This window comes from Ursus americanus, chromosome 20 (genome assembly GCF_024610735.1).
Source record: "Ursus americanus isolate L20-20 chromosome 20, mUrsAme1.1.p, whole genome shotgun sequence".
Lineage (NCBI taxonomy): Eukaryota > Metazoa > Chordata > Mammalia > Carnivora > Ursidae > Ursus > Ursus americanus.
Genome location: NC_142146.1, coordinates 10,475,816 through 10,496,815, shown reverse-complemented (window position 1 = coordinate 10,496,815; position 21,000 = coordinate 10,475,816). Strand labels below are relative to the sequence as shown.

Below are 21,000 nucleotides of genomic sequence, written 5' to 3'. Positions count from 1 at the left end.
ATCATTTGTGTAACCTAAAAAAGAATATTTTGCTTAAAAAAAATTGCTGGACTGATCAGAAAGCCAAGGTGGCTTCAAACAGACTTGCTGGTCTCGGAAGCCTGGGAAGGTTCTGGTTCTTCAATTCTCAAAGCCAATGCTCTGCAAATCTCAAAGAAAGTAAATTAGTTCTGTTACAGGGCCTTAGGTCAGCAAGTAAAGAGTGTTAAATTGAAGCGAGTTAATCCTTAAGACCAGCTGGAGTGCTGTTAGACTTCCGCAGGAATTAGACTGTTACTAACAAACTATAGCTTAAAGTCCTTTCATGGAGACTACAATAGGTATCTCCTGCTGCATAATCACCCCCAAAACTTTGTAGCTGAAAACAATATACATTTATTATTTCTTAAGGTTTCTGTAGACCAGGAATTCAGGAGTGGTTTGGCTGGAAGATACCAGCTTGGGACCTCTCATGAAGTTCCATTCAGGTGTCACCTGGGGCTGCACTCATCTGAAAGCTTGACTGAGCCTACAGCATCTTCCTCCAAGATAACTCACTTACATGACAACTTGGTACTGGTTATTGGTGTGAAATTTCAGTCCCTTTCCACACAGGTTTCTGCACACAGTTGAGTGTCCTCACAACATGGCTACAGGATTCCACCTAAGGTAAGCAATCCAAAAGGCCAAGGCCAAGGGTGCCCAGCTGGCTCAGTTGGTGGAGCATGTGACTGCTGATCTCAAGGTCATGAGTTTGAGCCCCACGTTGGGTGTACAGTTTACTTAAAAAATTATATCTTTTTTAAAAATAGGGGCACCTGGGTGGCTCAGTCAGTTAAGTATCTGCCTTCAGCTCAGGTCATGATCTCAGGGTCCTGGGATCAAGCCCCGCATCGGGCTCCCTGCTCAGAGGGAAGTCTCCTTCTCCTCTGCCTGCTGCTCCCCCTGCTTGTGCTCTCCCTCCCTAGCTTGCTCTCTCTCAAAGAAATAAAATCTTTAAAAATAAATAAAAATTAAAAAAGACCAAGGCCAACTACAGCATTATGACCTAGCTTTGGAAGTCATGTACCATCATCACCTCAATGCACTACCAACACAGGCCAGTCATAATACAGTATTAGATGAGATACAAAAGGGCATGAATGCAAGGATTAGAATCACTGCAGACCATACAGAAGCTGCCTAACACTGAAATTTTACCTAGCACAGAAACTGCATATTTTATAAAATCTCCAGTATTTTTATTGTAAAGCTTCTGTACAATTGTTTTAAATAAATGAATTAGATTTCCAGGAACAATAGCCTGATGAGGACTTATTTCTCTAATCAAAATTTCTCTAATCCAGAAGTAGACCCATGAATCTAGAAATATGGGCACACATATATGGGTGCACATACACACACACACATATACCACAAAGTATTCACACCTGGGTGGCTCAGTTGGTTAAGCATCTGTCTTTGGCTCAGGTCATGATCCCTGGGTCCTGGGATGGAGCCTCACATCGGGCTCCCTGCTCAGCAGAGAGCCTGCTTCTCCCTCTCCCTCTGCTGCTTCCCCTGCTTGTGCTCTCTCAAATAAATAAAATATTTTTTTTTAAGTATTAGCCAATTACCACAATCAGGTCTAACTTAAAGGGGGACAATATTGGACATGGAATTCCTCTATCTGGTATTATAATGCAGGGAGAATAAATGAGAAAGTTTTGGTAGACCCAAATGAAAATCCCCAGGTTGTGAAAATGAGAATTGGAATCATGGGCAGTCAGAAGAGAAAACTGGGAGCGTGCAGCAAGACTCCCATTCTTTCCCAGAGCAGCCTCACCAGAGGGGCAGAGTACAGGCAGTGCTGAGCTACAGGCAGCTAGACAGCAAAGGGAACCAGGAGATGGGAAACTTGAACCGCTTTTACAGCTGTCAGGGAGCCTGCTCATGTATCAGCAAAATCAAAAGTCTGGAGCTGGATTGTCCCTCACCTGGCCAATGCCACAAGGACTGGCTCTCCCTAAAAACACACTATCCCCAGCCACTAGCCAGTGCAATAAGGCAAGAAAAAAAGATCCAGAATTGGAAAGAAGTAAAATGGTTATTTATAAACATGATTCTCAATGTTAGAAAATCCTACAGAATCTAAAAAACATTATAATAAGTGAGTTGTGCGAGATTGCAAGATACAAGGTCAAAATACAAAAATCAATTGCATTTCCATATACCATCAATGAACATTTAGAAATTTACTAATAGCATCAAAAAATGATGCATTTAGACAAATCTGAGAAAAGGTGTGAAAGACCTATACAGTAAGAATTACAAAACACTGCTGAAATAAAGATCCAAATGAGAGACGTACCATGTTTTTGAGTTAAAGATTATACAGTTAAGAAAGATGTGAATCTCCCCAAAACTGATCTAAAGAGTCCACACGATCACAATCAAAATCCCAGGATATGTTTTGTAGAAATTTACAAACTGGTTCTAATATTCATATGAAATGTAAAGGACCTAGAATGGCCAAAACAACTTTGGCAGAACACAAAATTGGAAAAAAAGTAACACTGTGTTACTTCAACACTTAGAAAAACTACAGTAATTAAGGCAACGGCATCAAGACAGACAACAGACCAATGGAACAAATAGAATCCAGAAGAAGACCCAAACCTATATGGACAAAATTTGCAACAATGGTGCAAAGGTAATTCAGTGGAGGAGTTATTTTCAAAAATAGGATACCCACCTAAAAAGGCAGGGAGAGGAGAAAGGAAGGAACTTAGATCCATACATACCTCACACCCCACAAAATGTAACACAAAATAGATAGAACATAAAATCTAAAATTGTAAAACTTCCAGGAAGAAAAATAGAGGAAAAAAATCTTTGTAAACTTGGGTAAGGCAAAGATTTCTTAAATATGATACTAAAAGCATAATACACAAATGAACAAACTGATATATTGGACCTCATTAATATTAGTCTTCTGCTCTTCAAACGATTAAGAGAATCAGGGGCACCCGAGTGGCTCAGTTGGTTAAGCATCTGCCTTTGGCTCAGGTCATGATCTCAGGGTCCTAGAACTGAGTCCCACATCAGGATCCCTGTTCAGCAGGGAATCTGCTTATCCCTCTCCCTCTGTCCCTCTCCCCTGCCCTTGCTCTTGCTCTCTCTCTCTCAAACAAATAAAATCTTAAAAAAAAAAAAAAAAAGATTAAGAGAATGAAAAGACAAGCCACATGCTGGGAGAAAATGTTTAGAAATCACATATCTGAACAAGGACTCATATCCACAATATATAAAGAACAACCCCACCCAAAAAAGCCATCCCAAAGATCAATAAAAAGAAAACAACCCAATGAGAACATAGGCAAAAGATATGGACACTTAACCTAAGCCATATGGAAGGCAAATAAGCACATGAAAATATGTTCAACATCATTAGTCATTAGGGAAATGCAAAGTAAAATCAGAATGAGATAGCAGTACACTTATTATGAGAGCTAAAATTTAAAAGACAGGCAATATTGAGCATAGCCAAAGATGTCTTGGAAGTATAACTCTCATACAATGCTGGTGGGAATATAAAATGGTACAACAACAGTTTTGAAGATTCTTTAAAAATGTAAATATATACTGGGGCACTTGGGTGGCTCACTCAGTTAAGCATCTGACTTTGGCCCAGGTAATGATCTCAGGGTCCTGGGATCGAGCCCCACATTGAAGCGTCAGACTCCCTGCTCCACAGGGAGTCTGCTTCTCCCTCTCCCTCACCCCCACCCCAGCTCCTGTGCTGGCACGCACTCTTTCTCCCTCTTTTAATAAAATCTTTTTTAAAACTGTAAATATATACCTACCTTATGACCCAGGCATTCCACTTCTCTTATTTACCCAAGAGAAATAAAAGCATACATCATTACAAAGATTTAAACACAAATGTTCATAGCAGCTTTATTTGTAATAACCGAAACTGGAAACAGCCTAAATGGCCATCAAGAGATGAATGGACAAATTTTGGTTATTTCCATAATGGAATACTACTCAGCCAAAAAAAAACCAAAAAAACAAAAAACCACTGATCGTGAATATGCAAGATAGGTAAATTTCAAAATAATTTATGCTGAAAGACACCAGACCAAAAAGAAAAGTACATATGATGGGATATTTATATAAAATCCCAGAAAAGGAAAACTCATCCAAAGTGACAGCAGATCAGCAGTTGCTATGCAAAGCTGTAAGACAGGGATTACCAAGGGGCATAAGCAATGTTTGGGGGGTGTGGCTCTGTTTATGATCTTGACTGTGGTGACTGTTTCACTGGTGTATACATAAGTCGACACTCAGCAATGGTATTATAATAAATAACACTTTTATTAGGTTCTAGTCCTTGTTCTAAGCATTCCTACGTGTATTGATGCAGTTAATCCTCAACACAAATCTATGAGGTAGACCGTCATCCAGATTTTACAGATAAGGAAATTAGTAGGGTCTGTAACTTAACCAAGATAACACGGCTGGGCTCATACCGAAGTCTGCCTGGCTCTGTATTATTATCCACTACTCTGCTTCCTGCAATGGGCAAAGTAAAGCAGCTTGCAAAAGAGGGATGCTAAAACAGAACACATTGCTATCTGCCCTTGTCTCCACTGTAACAGAAAATAACGAACACTTCTTCCATAAGATAGAACTAAATGAAGTTGCAAGGAAATGCTTCCTGCTGTGAGGTCACTTGGAAGAGCAATGAGATGGATGAATTTATGATAAATAGGGCCTTGCATTTGACTCAAAGGGCATATACACCCCAACTTTTGCAAAGGCACAGACTACAACTGAGCAATGATAAGTAAGAGTAAGTAGTGTGGGTGGGCACTGCACCTGAGGTAGGTCTCTGAAAACTTGCAGCCTACTAGGAATGTTGTCCAAAATACAGATGGCTCCACATGGACAAGAGCCCTCTGTTTCTGAGTTTAGGAAACTCCTAATATAGATTGTGATAGTGTGTCCACGTATCTTTTTCTTTCCTGGTTGACCCCTTGTGTAGTATTGCACACCTGAGAATGGATGCATAGGAGATAAAGGTTCAAAATCTAAAAGTGTATACTAAACTCACACTTGAGGGTACTGAATTCTGGGTGGAACTTATTTTCCCTTAGGATTTTGAAGGAATACACCATTGTCCTCTATCTTTTAAGACTGCTGTTATGAAATCCAAAGCATTCTTATTCCTGATCTTTTGTTTTCTCTAGATCATTTTTATGCTCTCCTCTTAAAGCCTGGAGTTTTGAGAATTCAGTAGTGTTCTCTGATGCAGGTCCTCCCACACATCCCTCATCCATCTTGCAGGGCACTCAGGGACACCACAAACTCCAGAGTACCAGCTAGTTACATTTCCTTGTACATTTGCGTTTGGGGGTTTGTTCTTCTTTTCTAACTGTAAAGAGTGCACTGGCAAAGAACACGAGTGGGGAGAAACAAGGATGCACGGCATGCCCAGCTGCAGACAAACCTACTCCTGCACAGGTATCTTCTGTGTGTGTAGTTTCCGATGCAGAGTGAATCGCCCACACCAGCTGAAGGTTTTCCCACACACCTCACACTCATAGGGTTTCTCACCGGTGTGAACTCGCTCATGCTGGACCAGGGTGATTTTCTGACTGAAGGCCTTCCCACACTCCTTACATTCAAAAGGTTTCTCCCCAGTGTGAATGCGCTGATGCTGAGTCAAGGCCGTGGGGGAGCTTAACCGTTTCCCACACTCCTTACATTCGTAGTGTTTCTCCCCAGTGTGCACTCGCTGATGGACAATAAAGCTTGAGCTACAACTGAAAGTTTTCCAACATTCATTACATTCATAGAGTTTCTCCCCAGTGTGGAACCTCTGGTGCTGGAGGAAAACAGAACTGCTAATGAAGGCCTTGCCGCACTCCTTACATTCATAGGGCTTCTCTCCAGTGTGGATTCTCTGATGCTGAATCAAGGCCGTGTCGGAACTTAAACCTTTCCCACATTCTTTACATTTAAATGGTTTCTTTCCAGTGTGAATTACCTGATGTCGAATAAGTAATGAGTTGTATCTGAAGGCTTTTCCACATTCTTTGCATTTGAAAGACCTTTCACCAGTGTGACATCCCTGAAAATCCGCCATTCGACTAAAATATCTGCCACATTTTCTACATTCATAGGATATCTGATCACTAGGAACTGTCTGATCCGTACTGAGTTGTGTGCTGACACTAGTATTTTCCCCAGATTTCTCACATTGCTGCCCACTCCCGACAGCGCAGTCCTCGCGATGGCTGGCTGGCCCATCTGTGAAATCTCTCCTCTTTGACTTGGTGTTAGCTATCCAGTGCCCATGCTGCTGCTCGAGGCTGCTCCCGAAGTCCAGGCACTGGGGAACATTCCCCAGCCCTCCTAATGTCAGTCTGTGGGACTCTGTTTCTTGAGAAATGTGTTCCTTTTGAGCTGATTCTTCCTTCTCAGCTCTGGTCTCACCCCCTGATATCACAGAAAAAAAACAAAAAAACACACAAGTGTCAGCCTCTGATAGTGCTGAAGGGGAAAAAGGATCAAGCAGTTCTAATCTGCCCTATGTGGCTATTTTCCTATAGGGACACAAAATGGCTGCCAAAGACCACCACACAGCAGAGCCCCACAAGTGAAATGAAGACACTATGGGTGGGAGGCAAGCAAGGCCGGGAGGCATTCGCATAAAGAGTGTAAAGACTGAAAAGCAGCGAAGACTTTTACCTGCTAGGGCGGGAAGACCAACTGCTTTCTCCCAAGTGAATGGGTAGGATAAGAAGGTATGGAAAAGTGATGACTAGAGACCCCAAGGTCAGAGGAAGGCCACCCACCAGACTGAAGAAGGGGCAGGTCAAGCAGCTCAAACTACAAAGGGTCCCACAACTGATTCCTTAAAAGCTGCTTATTTTTTACAATATTATCCATGTCATAATCTTTGAAAAGGGAAGGGTCTCTGTCATCAAGCTGACGCTAGTAAAGCAGCAGCCTCCTACGCTGTGTCTAAGGGGACAATGGGGGGCTAACGCCACCGCAGCTAAGGAAAGGGGAAGACATGGAGGCTTCTAAAATAGAAGAGCACTCACTGCACGTGTGAAGAACCCTTCCAAGAACGGACATAAGCCTCAGGGAGGACCTGGTAATGACTCTAGTGCTTTTCCTAAAGTGCCGCACAAGCTGCGTATATAGTTTAATATGACAGGAGGAATGTGAAATAGAGAAAACCTAAGGCCATTTTCCCTCTCCTATTAAGGCCTTTTGCAGGCTAATATCATCTTCAGCACTGGGCCAGGGCAACCTCATGTGTGTACAAGCAAACTGTTTAAAAATGCTTTTTACCCAGCTAGCTGGATCATATCCAGAAAGGCAGAACTTTAGCATAAGGCTGGGGTGTGGGGGTGGGGGGGGAGTTACGCATTATTTATAGACATTCTCTGCAAAGAGTCTGAAAAGCACATGAAATTTTACAGGTAGAGCAGGGGTGAAACAGAGTAACAAAGGCAAAAAAAATACACTATGTTGTTATTTTTAATTCTCATATCAATACCTTTCAAAATGAGGAAGCCATTCACCATTCTTTTATAATAAGTTTTGTTTCCAAAGTTCAGCTGTTAAAATCAGTTTTTTTAAGCATCTGTAGGGCAAAGATGACAGGCTTCAGGTGGCTGTTGAGGCAAGGGAATCATGGGGTGTATTGTGCTGGCGTCTGCCTCTGTGTGAAAATGTCCATTACAAAAATGAATTTTTTTTATTTTTAAATAATTTTTTAAATTATAAAAATTTTATTTTATTTTTATTTTTATTTAAGTCGGTGTTTGGGAACTCATAATTCAGTTTCCCAGAGAGGGGAGCCTGGCTGGCTCAGTCGGTAGAGCATGCAACTCTTGCTCTCAGGATTGTGAGTTCAAGCCCTACACTGGGCATAGAGTTTACTTTAAAAAAATTCCCATAGAAATAACATACTCTGTGAATATGCGGATGGCCAGATAGGCCCCAGAAGCCTATTTTCCTTCTAAGGTGGTTGACATCCTCATCTCTGCAAAAACAAACTGGTGGGAAAATAAACTTTCCACAAGACGGGGCTCAAAAGAGCTGCTGGCTCAGTCAGATGGTGTCCCTTAGCAGGTGGTGAGGTGGAGAGGCAAAGATGAACATGCAGAGAAATCTTACAGCCATCCCTTTCCTGGAAGAGACTGGTCCTTCCTCATTTGAGGAAGTCTCACCATAAAGCAGAATCACGTGTAATGATTCCAGAGGAAAGAAAACAGTCTTATAAGAGAAGAAACACTTCACACACATTGAAACGTGAAAATAGGAAAGCAGGCTAAGCAAAAAAGGCAGCTGGTAGGTTCTCGTGCTCACCTGGACAGACGCCTCTGAGGGCTTCCCTGCCCGCAGGTTCCCAGAGTTCCAGGCCCCATGGCAGTTCCCCTCGCTCTAGCTGGGAGACCAGAACAGGTCTGGTGAATAGAAAAGCTGCCCAGGAGAAAGAAACAGGAACAAAAAGTAAAGGGAATCGGGAAGCAAGGTCCCCTCTTCGCTGTCTGTACCTTTCTTGAGCCAGGGAGGAAAATGAAGAAAAGTCAGCCTGTGCTATCTTAGAGGACAGAAAATTCCCACAAACTGGGGCAGAGTCCTGGAATAACCCCCCACTCACATGAGGGAGTCCCAGATCTTCTTCAGAGAACTTGTATGACAGAGGCAAAGGGCTCTGCTGACCTCCCAAGAGCTCTTCCTTTCCCTCCAAGCATGGGGCAGAGTCCCTCCCAGGACAATGGATTGCAAAACCTGGGAACCCGAAACTCTCCCCACCCAGTAGCCTCTGGGGAGCTCAGCCTTTGGAACAACTGCCCATGAGGGTGATCAGAGAGGCCACAATGTCTAAGAAAGAAAAAAGCCAAGATGCAAAAAGGGCAGAGGCAGACAACAGCAGGGAGAAGAGTGTCCTTACCCAGGGAAGCCACATTTGCATAATTCTCCAGCATCACCTCTCGGTACAGGGCCCTCTGTGAAGGGTCCAAGATAACCCATTCATTCTGGGTGAAGTACACGGCCACGTCCTCAAAGGTCACTGGCTCCTGAAACAACAGGTTCCTGCTCAAGCCCTGTGTGGAGGCAGAGGAGCTAAGTATTGGGGTAGAGACCTGCGTGTGGTGGTATTGCCAAGGACAGTTCTCCAGTGCCCCTACTCCCCACGGGGGCCAGCCCTCAGCTAGCATCACTCTCATCAACAGGAGAATCCAAGACCCACTGCACCCCTTTGTGGTCATCCCCACAGAGAGTCCCTCCTTCCCCTGTTGACTCTGCTGGGCCCTGCTCTACATGCCTGTTGGTCCCTCTGGCTCCTTTCCCTGGGTTTTGTGTACGTCCACAGGGAACATCTGTATAAACACAGCCCACCTCACTTTTGTACTGATCTCTACTCCCTCCCTGATACCACTAAAGTGACAGTAACATAATGGCCCAAGAGAAGAGTCAGAGCAGACTAGGGGTGTTAACAGAACTTTAGAAGACAGAAAGGATGAATGTAACTGCATTAGAAGAGCAGAGAAAGAGGACTGTTAACTGCTGGCAGAGGGGGAAGCAAACAAAAAGGATCATCATACAAAACCAAGGATGAGCTCAGGATTTTTAAAGTGTGCTCTGCTTTTTAAACTTGGTAAAATATTCTATCTATTTAAAGCACCAGGGAGGAGAGAGGACCCACAAGTACTTAGAGCAGTAAATGAAAAATACCTACACAAAGACGTATCATTGAGAAGTCTCAGAAAAATGAGAACATTAAAAAAAAAAATCCTAAAGGCTTTCAGAGCAGAAAAAACAACACACACACACACACAAAGACTGGGAAGTCAAGATGGCAAGAGACCACATTGCGAAAGTAAATGGGGAATTGTTTTTAAAAATGCTGAGTGAAGTGGCGCCTGGGTGGCTCAGTTGGTTAAGCCTCAGACTCTTGATTTCAGCTCAGATCATGATTTCAGGGTCATGCTATCGGCCCTGCATCAGACTCCACGCTCAGCGCGGAGTCTGCTTGGGATACTGTCTCCCTCAAATAAATTAATTAAAAAAATAAAAAATAAAAACGCTAAGTGAAAACTTCTGGTTCTCATTCAGATGGAGTGAAAGGAATCAGGTTTATCCTGCCTGGACCAAAACAAGACAAATTATACAAAACAGTTACCAGATACTGGGTGACAACAATAAAGGGAAATAATCCCCAAGGGATGGGAAATAAAGAGGTGAGCATATGACTAGCTAAACCTACTACCTTGAAAGAGCTTCCAAGCTGCAACACAGGGAGGGGGAAATGAGGCAGAGCCCGGCAGATTCCCTGGTAGATTCTGAGGAGACCAAGACAGCAGAGTTTACAGGACAGAATACCATAGAGAAGAGAGCTGCACAGAGAAACAAACCCAATCATCTGCAGAGGGTTCCTTAGAGTATTCAACAGATGACCAGGGCACAGGTGTGTGGAACCACCCAAAGCCAGAGATAGGATCATCTGAAAGGACTGAAGGGTACAATGCCTGGCATTCACACAGGGCCAGAAATAGTGCCTATTTCCACTAGCCACACTGGAAAATTTCAGAATTCAAAGGCCATTGGACAGAGCTCTCAGGAAACTCCTGCCACAGTAGTGGAGAATAATTATTCCTAGTCTGAGCACCACTCCAGATTCTACTAGCAAATCATAAATATCAGGACCAGAAAGGATCAAATTGTTTCCAAGTAACTGAACCTTATTCCAGAAAAGATTCAAGAATTTTGGGGGAGGGGCTGGCTCAGTCAGAAGAGTGTGCAACTCTTGATCTTGAGGTTATAAGTTCGAGCCCCACACTGGGTATAGAAATTACTTAAAAATAAAATCTTAGGGGCACCTGGGTGGCTCAGTCATTAAGCGTCTGCCTTCGGCTCAGGGCGTGATCCCAGAATCCTGGGATCGAGCCCTGCATCGGGCTCCCTGCTCCACTGGGAGCCTGCTTCTTCCTCTCCCACTCCCCCTGCTTGTGTTCCCTCTCTCACTAGCCGTCTCTGTGCCAAATAAATAAATAATAAAATAAAATCTTAAAACATTTTTTTAAAGAATACTTTGGGGACTATAAAAAATCTAGAATCAGGGGCGCCTGGGTAGTGCAGTCGTTAAGCGTCTGCCTTCGGCTCAGGGCGTGATCCTGGCGTTCTGGGATCAAGTCCCACATCGGGCTCCTCGACTGGGAGCCTACTTCTTCCTCTCCCTCTCCCCTGCTGTGTTCCCTCTCTCGCTGGCTGTCTCTCTGTCACATAAATAAATAAAATCTTCAAAAAAAAAATCTAGAATCAAACAAGGTAAAATTTATAGTATTTGGCATTGAATCATAGATTACTAGGCATTCAAAGAGGCCTACACGTGACCTATAATAAGACAAATCAAAACCAACTCAGAACTGACAGATGTTAGCATCAGCAGAGATAGACATTAAGCAGTTATTATAAATGTATTCCAAATGCTCAAAAGTTAAACAGAGACAAGGAAGATTTTATATATTTTAAAGATTTATTTATTTATTTGAGAGGGAGAGAAAGTGCACACGTGTGTGAGCTGGGGGGGAGGAGCAAAGGGAGAGAATCTCTAGCCGACTCCCCCTTTAGCATGGAGCCCTACACTTGGCTGGATCTTAATGCAGCTGGATCCCACAATCCTGAGATCACAACCTGAGCAGAAATCAAGAGTCTGACGCTTAACCACCCGAGCCACCCTGGCACCCCAAAGATACACTTTTTTAAAGACCCAAATCAAACTACTAGATATGAAAACTGCTATGTCTGAGATGAAAAATACAATTCATGGGATTGACAGCAAATTCGACACTGCAGAAAAATAAAAAACAACTTGTGAACTTGAAGGCACAGCAATAAAAACTAACCAAAAGGAAACAGAGGAAAATACTGAATGCAAAAAGAACAGAGCCATCAGGGAGCTGTGAGAGAACCTCGAAAAGCCTAATGGACAGGTAATTGAAGGTAGACTGTGATAAACTAAAAATGCAAACTACAAACCCCAGAACAATCTCCAAAACAGTAACACAAAGAATTATAGTTTATATATAGGCAAAAAAGAGGGAAACATGGAATAAAACATACCATTAGTCCTAAAGAAGGTGGAAAATCAGGAGAAAAGAGAACAAAGAACAGACAGGACAATTAGAAAACAATTAGGAAGATGACAGTCTTAAACCGAACCATATCAATAATTATGCCAAATATACATAATCTAAACATCCCAACAGGTAAACATTATCAGATTAGATTTTCTAAAAAGCAAGGGCCTACTATATGCTGCCTTTAGAAATGCTTTTTACATGTAAAGACAAGAATAAGTTAAAAGCAAAAAGATGTAAAAAATATACTAGTCAAAAAAAGCTGCAGTGACTATATTAATTCAAGGCAATGTAGTTTTCAGAACAAAGAATATTTTTTATATACGTTTTTAAAGATGATTTACTTCAGAGAGAGAATAGGGGGGGAGGAGGAGAGAGAATCCTCAAGTAGACTTTCCTCTGAGCTCAACACAGGGCTCGATCCCAGGACCCCAAGATCATGACCTGAGCCAAAGTCAGAGTTTTAACCCACTAAGCCACCCAGGCACCCCCAGAGCAAAGAATATTAAGAGATAAAGAAAGTCATTTATAACCATAAAGGGATTAGGTCATCATGAAGATATAACAATTCTACGTGTTTATGCAGTTAGTAACAGAGCTTTAAAATACATGAAGCAAAAACTGATAAAACTGCAAGAGAAACAGACAAATCCATAATTATGGCTGGATATTTCAGTAACCCTTCTCAACAAGGATATAGCACACATGAATAATACCATTTCCCAACTTGACTTAATGGACATTAACAGAACACTCCACCCAAAAACAGCAGAATACACATTCTTCTCAGGTGTTCAAGGAACATTTCGTAAAGTAGACCACATTCTGGACCATAAAAGAAGAAGCCATACAAAGAAAGTTCACTAACCACAACAGAATTAAATTAGAAGTAAGAGAGAGAGACATGTAAAATTTCCAAATATTTATAAACCAAATAACACACTTCTAAATAACACACAGATCAAAGAATAAAACAGAAAAGAATGCAGGAAGTGTTTTGAACTGAAGGAAAATGAAAACACAATGTACCAAAATGAGGGATGCTGCTAAAGCAGTACTCAGGAAGACATTTATAGTATTAAATGTCTGTGTTACAAAATCTAAAAAGGAAAAAAGGTCTTGAATCAGTGACCTCAGACTCACCTTTAGAATCTAGAAAAAGAACAGGAAATTTAACACAAACTAAGTAGAAACAAACAAAATAAAGACCCAAGTGGAAATCAGTGACATAAAACAGACAAAAAACAATAGAGGAAATCAGCAAAAGCAAAAACTGAAGATAATGCAACTTATAAATCTCTGGTCAGATCAGAAAAAAAAGAATAAAATTAGCAATATTAGTTCTAAAAAAGGTAACATCACATCACTGAAGACAATAAAAGGATAATAAGGGAACATTATGAACAACTTTATGCCATTAATGTCTACAACTTAGATAAAACAGACAAATTTCTTGAAAGAGACAAATTACCAACACTCATTCAAGGAAAAACAGAATAGCCCTATACCTACCAAAGGAACTGAAACTGTATTCTAAAACTTATCAGAAAGAAAACTCCACACCTAAGTGGTTTCACTGGTGAGTTCTACCAAACATTTAAGGACAAAATGTAATCAGTTCTACACAAATTCTTCCAAAATATTGAGGAGGACAGAATACTTCCCAACTCATTCAATGGGGCAAACACATGACAAGAAAAGAAAACTGCAGATTGATACTCCTTACAAACAGAGATGCAAAAATTCTAAACGAATTTTTAACAAAAAAGAATCCAAAATATAGTAAAAGAATAAGATATCATGACTAAGTGGTTTTTATCCAAGGAGTGCAAGGCTGGTTGAACATTTGAAAGATTAATGTTAATTCACATTAAGAAACTAAAACAGAAAAATCATTTAATCCTCTAAACCAACATAGAAAAAGCATTAAATGCAGGTTCTAGCCAGTGCCATTAGGCAAGAAAAGGAAATAAAAGGTATCCAGGCAGGAAATAAAGAAGTAAAATTTCATTTGTAGATGGCACGTCTACGTAACAAATCCAATGGAATCCACCAAAAAAACAAAAAACTAGAATTACTTTATCTAAGGAAAGACTTTTCCAATCTTATGGACAGAGGTGAATAGGGTCTTAGCTATATGCGATGATGCAGATTTCTACTCTTCAGCCTCGACTGCAAATACACCCCAATCAATACCCCACACTTGGCTTCCCATCTGATTATGTCTTAGTTTGGTAATTCTCATCTCTCCATCCCTCTCAACTCCTCCTCCCCTGCACAAAAACACCTGATAGTGACAGCCGCACAATGAAAGCCCCAAGCCTGTGAAACAAGAACCTCGGGAACACGTTCCATGTGCACCTGTGAAACTCCCCGCTGCCTGCTGACTGTTAACGCTTTTCTTGTACAACTCCCTACTGGATATTACCACTTCGCTTGCAGAGCAAAGCATCATCTAAGGAGCAAGCCCCGACCGGTCTAAACCAGTCTCCCCCAAGACCCACCCGAGTGGTAAACTTTCACGACTTTTTCCCTCATTATAATACTAAATCATGCGCAGGGGTGGAGATTTAACAAGTTCATTACTCAAGCGATGCATGAAGAAACATGACCTTTAAGTGCGTAGATGCTAATAAATCCCCGCCTCTACCTGCTTAGATAGCACCCTCTTCCCACCCAGGAATCTTTTAAAAATTCTCCTTGACCTCTCTTCGGAGAGTCAGCCTGGGGATTCTTTCCTTTGTGCTGCTCCCCTGCGCTCGAGCTTGAGCCCCAATAAAGCCTTTCTTGTGACTTTAAATTTTGGGTCCAGTCTCGTTTCTACCGATGCTGAGTCCAAGGACCCGAGTCCCGTAGCACCTGGACAACTCAGGCTCTGGATGCAGACTGACATCTGCTCTCTCTTGACAGCTAAGGGTGGGAGGGCCGGTAAGAGGGGCAACGGAGGCAGAGAGGATGCTCGCTCACCTGGCGCCACGCGATCTGGAGCATTGCTGGGGTCCCCACTTCACACAGCGCCGTCGGGGTTCGAGGTGAGACTGAAGAGAAAATAAAGAGGCTCGAGTAGGGCTGCTACTGTCGGGCACCTCGCAAATGCCGTCTGTCCGCCCGACGCCCTCTCTGTCCTGGTAAGCCCCTCACCCCAGAGGCACAGGGATTGGGGAACCGGGTACTGGAGAACGCTGTGGGGATGTGACCCCGTTAGCCGGACCCGGAGCCCAGGCGACCGCTAAAGCCGCGTTCCGCAGACGCAGGGAACGCGTGGAAGGACGGCGAACCTACGATCCCGGGAAAGCTTAGGACTAGCTCCGCCGGAAGCACGTAGGGCCGTTTCCCCTCCTCTCTAGGAACCTGAAAACGTGCCCGTCTCCGTGGTTCCCTAGCCCATCTGCTACCGCCACTCTCCTTATTCCCCGAGACTGAGAACGGGAGTTGCGGGCTCTAGGCTCAGGTCCTGCAGCGCCCTCTCTCGGTAGCTCCTCCGGCGGAAGTCGTCTGGCCCGCTCAGGCCATAGAAAGGTTGCAAACCCGAGAATCGCACCGGGTTCCCTGGCGTTTGCCACTCCTGGCTGCTCTTCCAGGTCCTGAAGGGACTGCCAAAGCTGCCTAGGTCCTGTGGCTGCGCTGCAGGGGGGGTGGGGAAGTGTGGGGGCGCATCACTTCAACAGCCAACTGCATATTGGTGGAGAGCATGGACTACATAGGTCCAGAAACCCGGCTGTACCACTTCTTAGCTGTGTGAGCAGCAGCAAGTTTCTTTGCCTGTTTCCTTGCCTGTTAAATGGGTATAATAGTGATACCACCCTCAAAGGGCTGTTAAGGTTTAATAATTAAATAAGTTAATGGATTAGCAAAGTATTTACAGTGGTGCCTAGCACACAGTGAGTGCTAGCAGGTTGTTTTGTGTTCTAATTGTGTTTTTTGCTTGTGAAGATACAAGCGCTGCTGGGACTTCCAAGATGTGGCACAGTTTAGGGAAAGAGCTATTAACATTCAGCCTTAGACCTTTTCCCACCCTATACCTGGATATGTGTTCCAGGCCCAGCCTGGAAACAGATTTTAGCTAAGGGCCCAGCAGCCTTCCCTGTGAATACTGGGTCCTTCCTATTAAGTTAAATGTTTCACATAGCTTCTCCTCTGCTAGCCTTCAGAACCACTCCATCGTCAAAGACTTGTCAGGACACCACACTACACAGCTAGAACTGCCAATGGGATAGCCACCATCATTTGCTTTTATTACATATTTGCAAGCCAAGCAAATGTCTCCACCCTATCCCAAGAAGCTCTTCTTGGAGGTTGCCAATGTGGGAAGGCCTTGTTTTACCTTGAGGGCTCTAATACTCCTGAGAATAGCTTCAGAGACATGACTTCTATTAGCCAAGCACTACTGTGCGATGTAAGAACTGTCCCCTGAAAGAGGACTTTGGCTGTCTCCATTCTAACACCAAACTTTTAGTTGGGTTCTTCTTTCCACCTAGTCTCTTGGCTCAGGCAGATGATCCATAGGGCCAAGTACCCCATGATGAGAACCAAAACTACCCCCTCAATCAACAAGAACTACCCTGAGGCAGCGAGACCCTACCGGTGATTGATTCCAAGACAATGATCATTTTTAACCTTCACTGCCTACCTGCATGTACCCACCCACTTTGTCCCACATTTTCCTTACATAAACCTGAAAGTATTTTTGGCATTTTGAAGACAGTCTTTGAGACATTAGTCCACTCATTGAAATAAATTCCTTTCTTGTTTCACCACTGCTCATTTCTCTGCCTTAGGGTTTCATCAGTGGGGAATGGCTGAACCTAGTCTTTTGGAATTCCAGGAGCCCTTGAGCCCCGGCTACACTCCCTCTTCTACAAGATTAGGAAGAATGAATTGAACATTCTAGAAGCTGAGCAGGGAGAGGAGACTAGAGATTCAGTATGTATCCTTTGATAATCCCAGTTTTCTAGAACTGCGTGGCTCACTCCTGTTCTCTCGGCTTTGCATGGTGTCCCTGAAAAACATCTATGGTCTACCAGTTCAGGAAAATACACTTCCAGATTTCTGTCTGGGTAGGGGAAGGAGAGTCTCTAGGCTACATGGAATCAGGAAAAGGATTTGAGATCAGGCCGAGACAGGGAAACTAAAAGGATCCCATGAAAAACTGCTTTTCCCTCCTTTTCCTGCTTCTGTTCTTGCTAAGCCTACATCTCTGCCCTACACAGGTGTTATAGAACAGATAATGTATGTCCCCTTGTAAAGCTCAAGGATTTAATGATTTCATTGGAGTCTTCCGATACAACAGATAATATCTAAGGACAGAGCAAGGTCTTCATGAAAGTTTTCCAAGATCAATGACTCATCTAGACCCCTGGCTCCAGGGCATAGGTAACTTATGGAGGACACCTACACATTAAGACTTTGTTTCTGGACTTTACTTGAGAAGACAGGTGCACCAGACAATTGTCCTCAATAAAAACTCCAGGTCCCAAGGAAAGATGAGACACAATTTCCTTCCCTTTCCTTTCCAAGTCTCCCAGACGCTCTGTCTGTATCCAAACTCTGCTCTTAGTTCTATCAGCTTGCGTTTGATTTCCATCCTGTGCAAAACCAAGGACCCTCCTGGCTGGGCCTGTGGGACCCCTATTGAGTCCTTGGATCCAGCCAGCCTGCATCAAGGCTGCTTCTTTTAAGAACTTTTAAACAAGAGCATCTTCCTCTTATTATGAGGGCAATGTGTTTAAAAACAAAAAACCTTCAGGCCATTTATTATGAGTCAATTAAACTATTATGCTATTAATCTCCATGGGAAAAATTTTATAATTTTATACATTTCCAAGCTCTAAAATTACAAATTATGCCAGAACACAAATTTTATTAAGATAAACACAATTGGGGCACCTGGGCGGTTCAGTCAGTTGGGCTATTGATTTCAGCTCAGGTCATGATCTCAGGGTTGTGGAATCAAGCCCCACATCAGGCTCTGCCCTCAGTGTGGAGTCTGCTTGTCCCTCTGCCTCTCCCTGCTTGTGCTTGCTCTCTCTCTCTGTCTCTCTCTCTCTGTCTAAAATAAATAAATAAAATCTTTAAAAAAGATAAACAATTATTTCAACATTTGACATAGCACAAGAAAGTCATTTCTTTCATTAATTACTCTACAACATGGCTGTTGACCATCTTCTTCAGCATTGTCTAGGGAAGTGTTAATATACAACACACTTAAGACTTTACAAAGCACCCATATAATATTTAATGTCCATTTATCTGAACATTTATGTCAAAAAAAGTAAAGAAAAAATAAACCTGAAACTAATGGAAACAATGCCAAATTATCACTGCTATAAACTAGCAAATGACAAATGCCCTGAGAAAACTTCATGCAACATTTACATATAGTTAGACAAGATTTAATTAGCAACGTTTTACAAAAATCTTATTGGAAATGAGGTAACCACAGAAAGCAGAAGTAGGGTGCCTGGGTGGCTTAGCCGGTTAAGTGTCTGACTCTTGATTTCAGCTCAGGTCATGATCTCAGGGTCCCAAGACCAAGCCCTGCATTAGGATACTGGTGTGGGTCCTTCTAATTCAGAGCAACTCATCTCTTGTGAGCCATGGTTTTATACTCAAGGTAAGCTAATCAGAAGAATTTTCACACACACACAGAGAGAGAGAGAGAGAGAGAGAGAGAGAGAGAGAGAAATGTATGCACTGCTGTGTAAAGGAATGTTTATAAATTCTGGGCCCTTTTGGCCCCTGCAATATAGCCAGAATCTGTCAGGTGGCAATAATGATTGCAATGCCCAGATGTTGCCCAACAATATCTTTATCTCCAGTTATTCCAGTAACTCTGAAAGACCTTTTCCCTGTACCAGGTTAACAATGCTCACTATAGAGCCAAAAGGTATACAAAAATTATATTTCTTTTATTGCACAAATTTTTAAAAAGTGTGCTTTTAAAAAAAAGTTGCCTTTCTATTTTCCACTGCTTGACTTTATGATAGCCTAGGTTTTTTTCAAACCCTCGTTGGTATTGTTGTTGGGTGAATTGGGGAGACCTCAGGCCCTAGGGCCTTGACCCAGCCAGACCCAAAGGAATTGCTGAAAGTTCTTGGTCTTGTCATGAGAATGAATTCAAGCACAGCAGACAAGTGACAGAAGTGGGAAAGTTTATTGAAGTGAAAAGTACACTCTTGAGATATGAGAGCAGGTGAGAGAGAGAGAGAGCGAGAGAGCGAGAGAGAGAGAGAGAGATGCATGCCCAGGGGGGTTGGGTTTCTACCTTTTATTGACGGTTGTTAATAAAAGAATATTCATTACCTGGTGTGGGAAGCAGGATTTCCTACTTTTTCTTCCTAATTTGGTCAGGAGTTTCCTGTTATGACATCCACCCCCTTGGACTTGTCTTATTTGATCCAGCTTATTGTGGAGTGCTGCCAGAACAGAACTCTGACCTTCCTGATAGCTGGTCATGATTTCCTTAGTGCTGGTCACCAGGTATCCTATTAGAACCTACCTGTCTACTCTTAACAGTAGGAGGACATAAGTTTCCAGCCCTGCTGCTGAGCATGGACTGCTGAGGGTGGACACCTGTCATGCTGAGTCCGCAATTTCCCCACAATGAAACCATGCTTTTCTGGGCACGATGTCTTCCTCATTCTTCCTTCTTTTGCTGGAGCACACCCTCCAATAATGAAGGTGTTTAGTCATATCTTCAGGGCCAGTTAGTTATAGGAATGTTCTGCTCCCTTTTATATCTGCCTGGCCTGGCTTTTACAGACTCAAACTTTCTTCTAAGGTAATTTTCCCTCCCACTCACTTAGCTTATCTTCTTTCATTTTGCTACCATTTGCCCAACGTTCTTGTTCTGACTACAAGCGTAAATCCTATTTCCAAAACTAACTCCATTAGTCCTTGAGTATCTGAGAAAAACTGTTTTCTGTTAAGAATTGGAGAAGTATTTACATTTTTTTCTTATCTGTACAGTTTACAAAGGTTTTTCTTGCCATCAAAGATGTTATCTTTCTATATAGTATATAAGGCATTATTCTAGATGGCTTTTATTCTGTTTTATCTTGTCATTGATAAAAAAAAAAAAACCACTACCCCACTGCAGAATAGGTCTATGAAATCTACTATTATGATCAAGTTCTTTATAAATAAACTATCTGCCCACCAAGGATTATTACAAACAATTTAAGGCATACAGTCTTAGCCTTCCCAGTGTTCCTGTCCCCATATGATGGGCTATGAGTAGGACAAATTCCTGTCCATCAAATAGGACAACAGAAATCCCATATTTTTCTCTCCTGCTCTAAACTGCTACAGTACAATGGTTTTTCAGAGGTTCCTCTCTCTTGTAGACTAGCTGTGAAAAAAGCTGGTGCATCTCCAGGTTGTCTGGACCCCTACTTGCTGCACCAAAGATCCTCTCTACTGAAAAGTTTTCTTTCTAATTACTACTGGAAAGCACAGTTAATAAATATAATTTCGAGAAATCAAAATCATTGTCTTTTTTTCCTACAGGTTAATTGAATTCCCCTATTAAGGTCATTAACAGGCTACACAGACAACCCATAAAGAGAATTCACAGTAGATGCAGGAAAGTTTTCTCACCAAAATAGTCTTAAGTCCTTCCTGGGGTAGAGTCCTTCCTGAGAAAGTACAACTTCAAAGCAACAGTAGGGCTGAATTAGAAGGGGAAATGCCATATAAAAACTCAGTGTAGTTTGAGAAATTGGAATAGGCTGAGAAGAATAGGAAAGGCCACAATATACTCTTCTGGATTTTTAAAAATCTTGCTTAATGGACTTCTTTCAAATGAAGAAAGCTAGTTTCCACCCCAGTTATGACCATGAATTCCTCACAAAGTTTATTTTTACGTCAC

General features: G+C 42.4%; 1 protein-coding gene across 3 annotated transcripts; it reads right to left on the bottom strand.

Annotated features, from left to right (window-relative positions):
• Positions 1-3,776: 3,776 nt before the first annotated feature.
• Positions 3,777-15,446, bottom strand: ZNF620 (zinc finger protein 620). 3 transcript variants are annotated; one of them, XM_045798172.2, is made up of 5 exons: positions 15,273-15,446; positions 15,099-15,169; positions 8,942-9,095; positions 8,353-8,466; positions 3,777-6,465 (listed from the first exon to the last, which is right to left on the bottom strand). In XM_045798172.2, exons 2-5 carry the CDS (start codon positions 15,120-15,122, stop codon positions 5,474-5,476), a joined length of 1,284 nt encoding a protein of 427 aa, XP_045654128.2. In that variant the 5' UTR covers positions 15,123-15,169; positions 15,273-15,446; the 3' UTR covers positions 3,777-5,473. The 3 variants fall into 3 exon arrangements, with proteins under 3 accessions (XP_045654128.2, XP_087726240.1, XP_045654129.2); XM_045798173.2 differs by having other exon boundaries at positions 3,778-6,465; positions 8,942-9,068; XM_087870114.1 differs by lacking the exons at positions 8,942-9,095; positions 15,099-15,169; positions 15,273-15,446 and adding an exon at positions 7,538-7,624 and having other exon boundaries at positions 8,353-8,420.
• Positions 15,447-21,000: the final 5,554 nt, after the last annotated feature.

Excerpts from the sequence above, each read along its gene's own strand:
- ZNF620 (XM_045798172.2), bottom strand. The coding sequence starts at position 15,122 with ATGCTCCAGATCGCGTGGCGCCAG. Across the intron at positions 8,467-8,941 it reads TGCAAATGTGGCTTCCCTGG|CTTTTCTATTCACCAGACCT; the intron begins GTAAGGACACTC and ends TCTCCTGGGCAG. Across the intron at positions 6,466-8,352 it reads CCTCAGAGGCGTCTGTCCAG|GGGGTGAGACCAGAGCTGAG; the intron begins GTGAGCACGAGA and ends CTGTGATATCAG.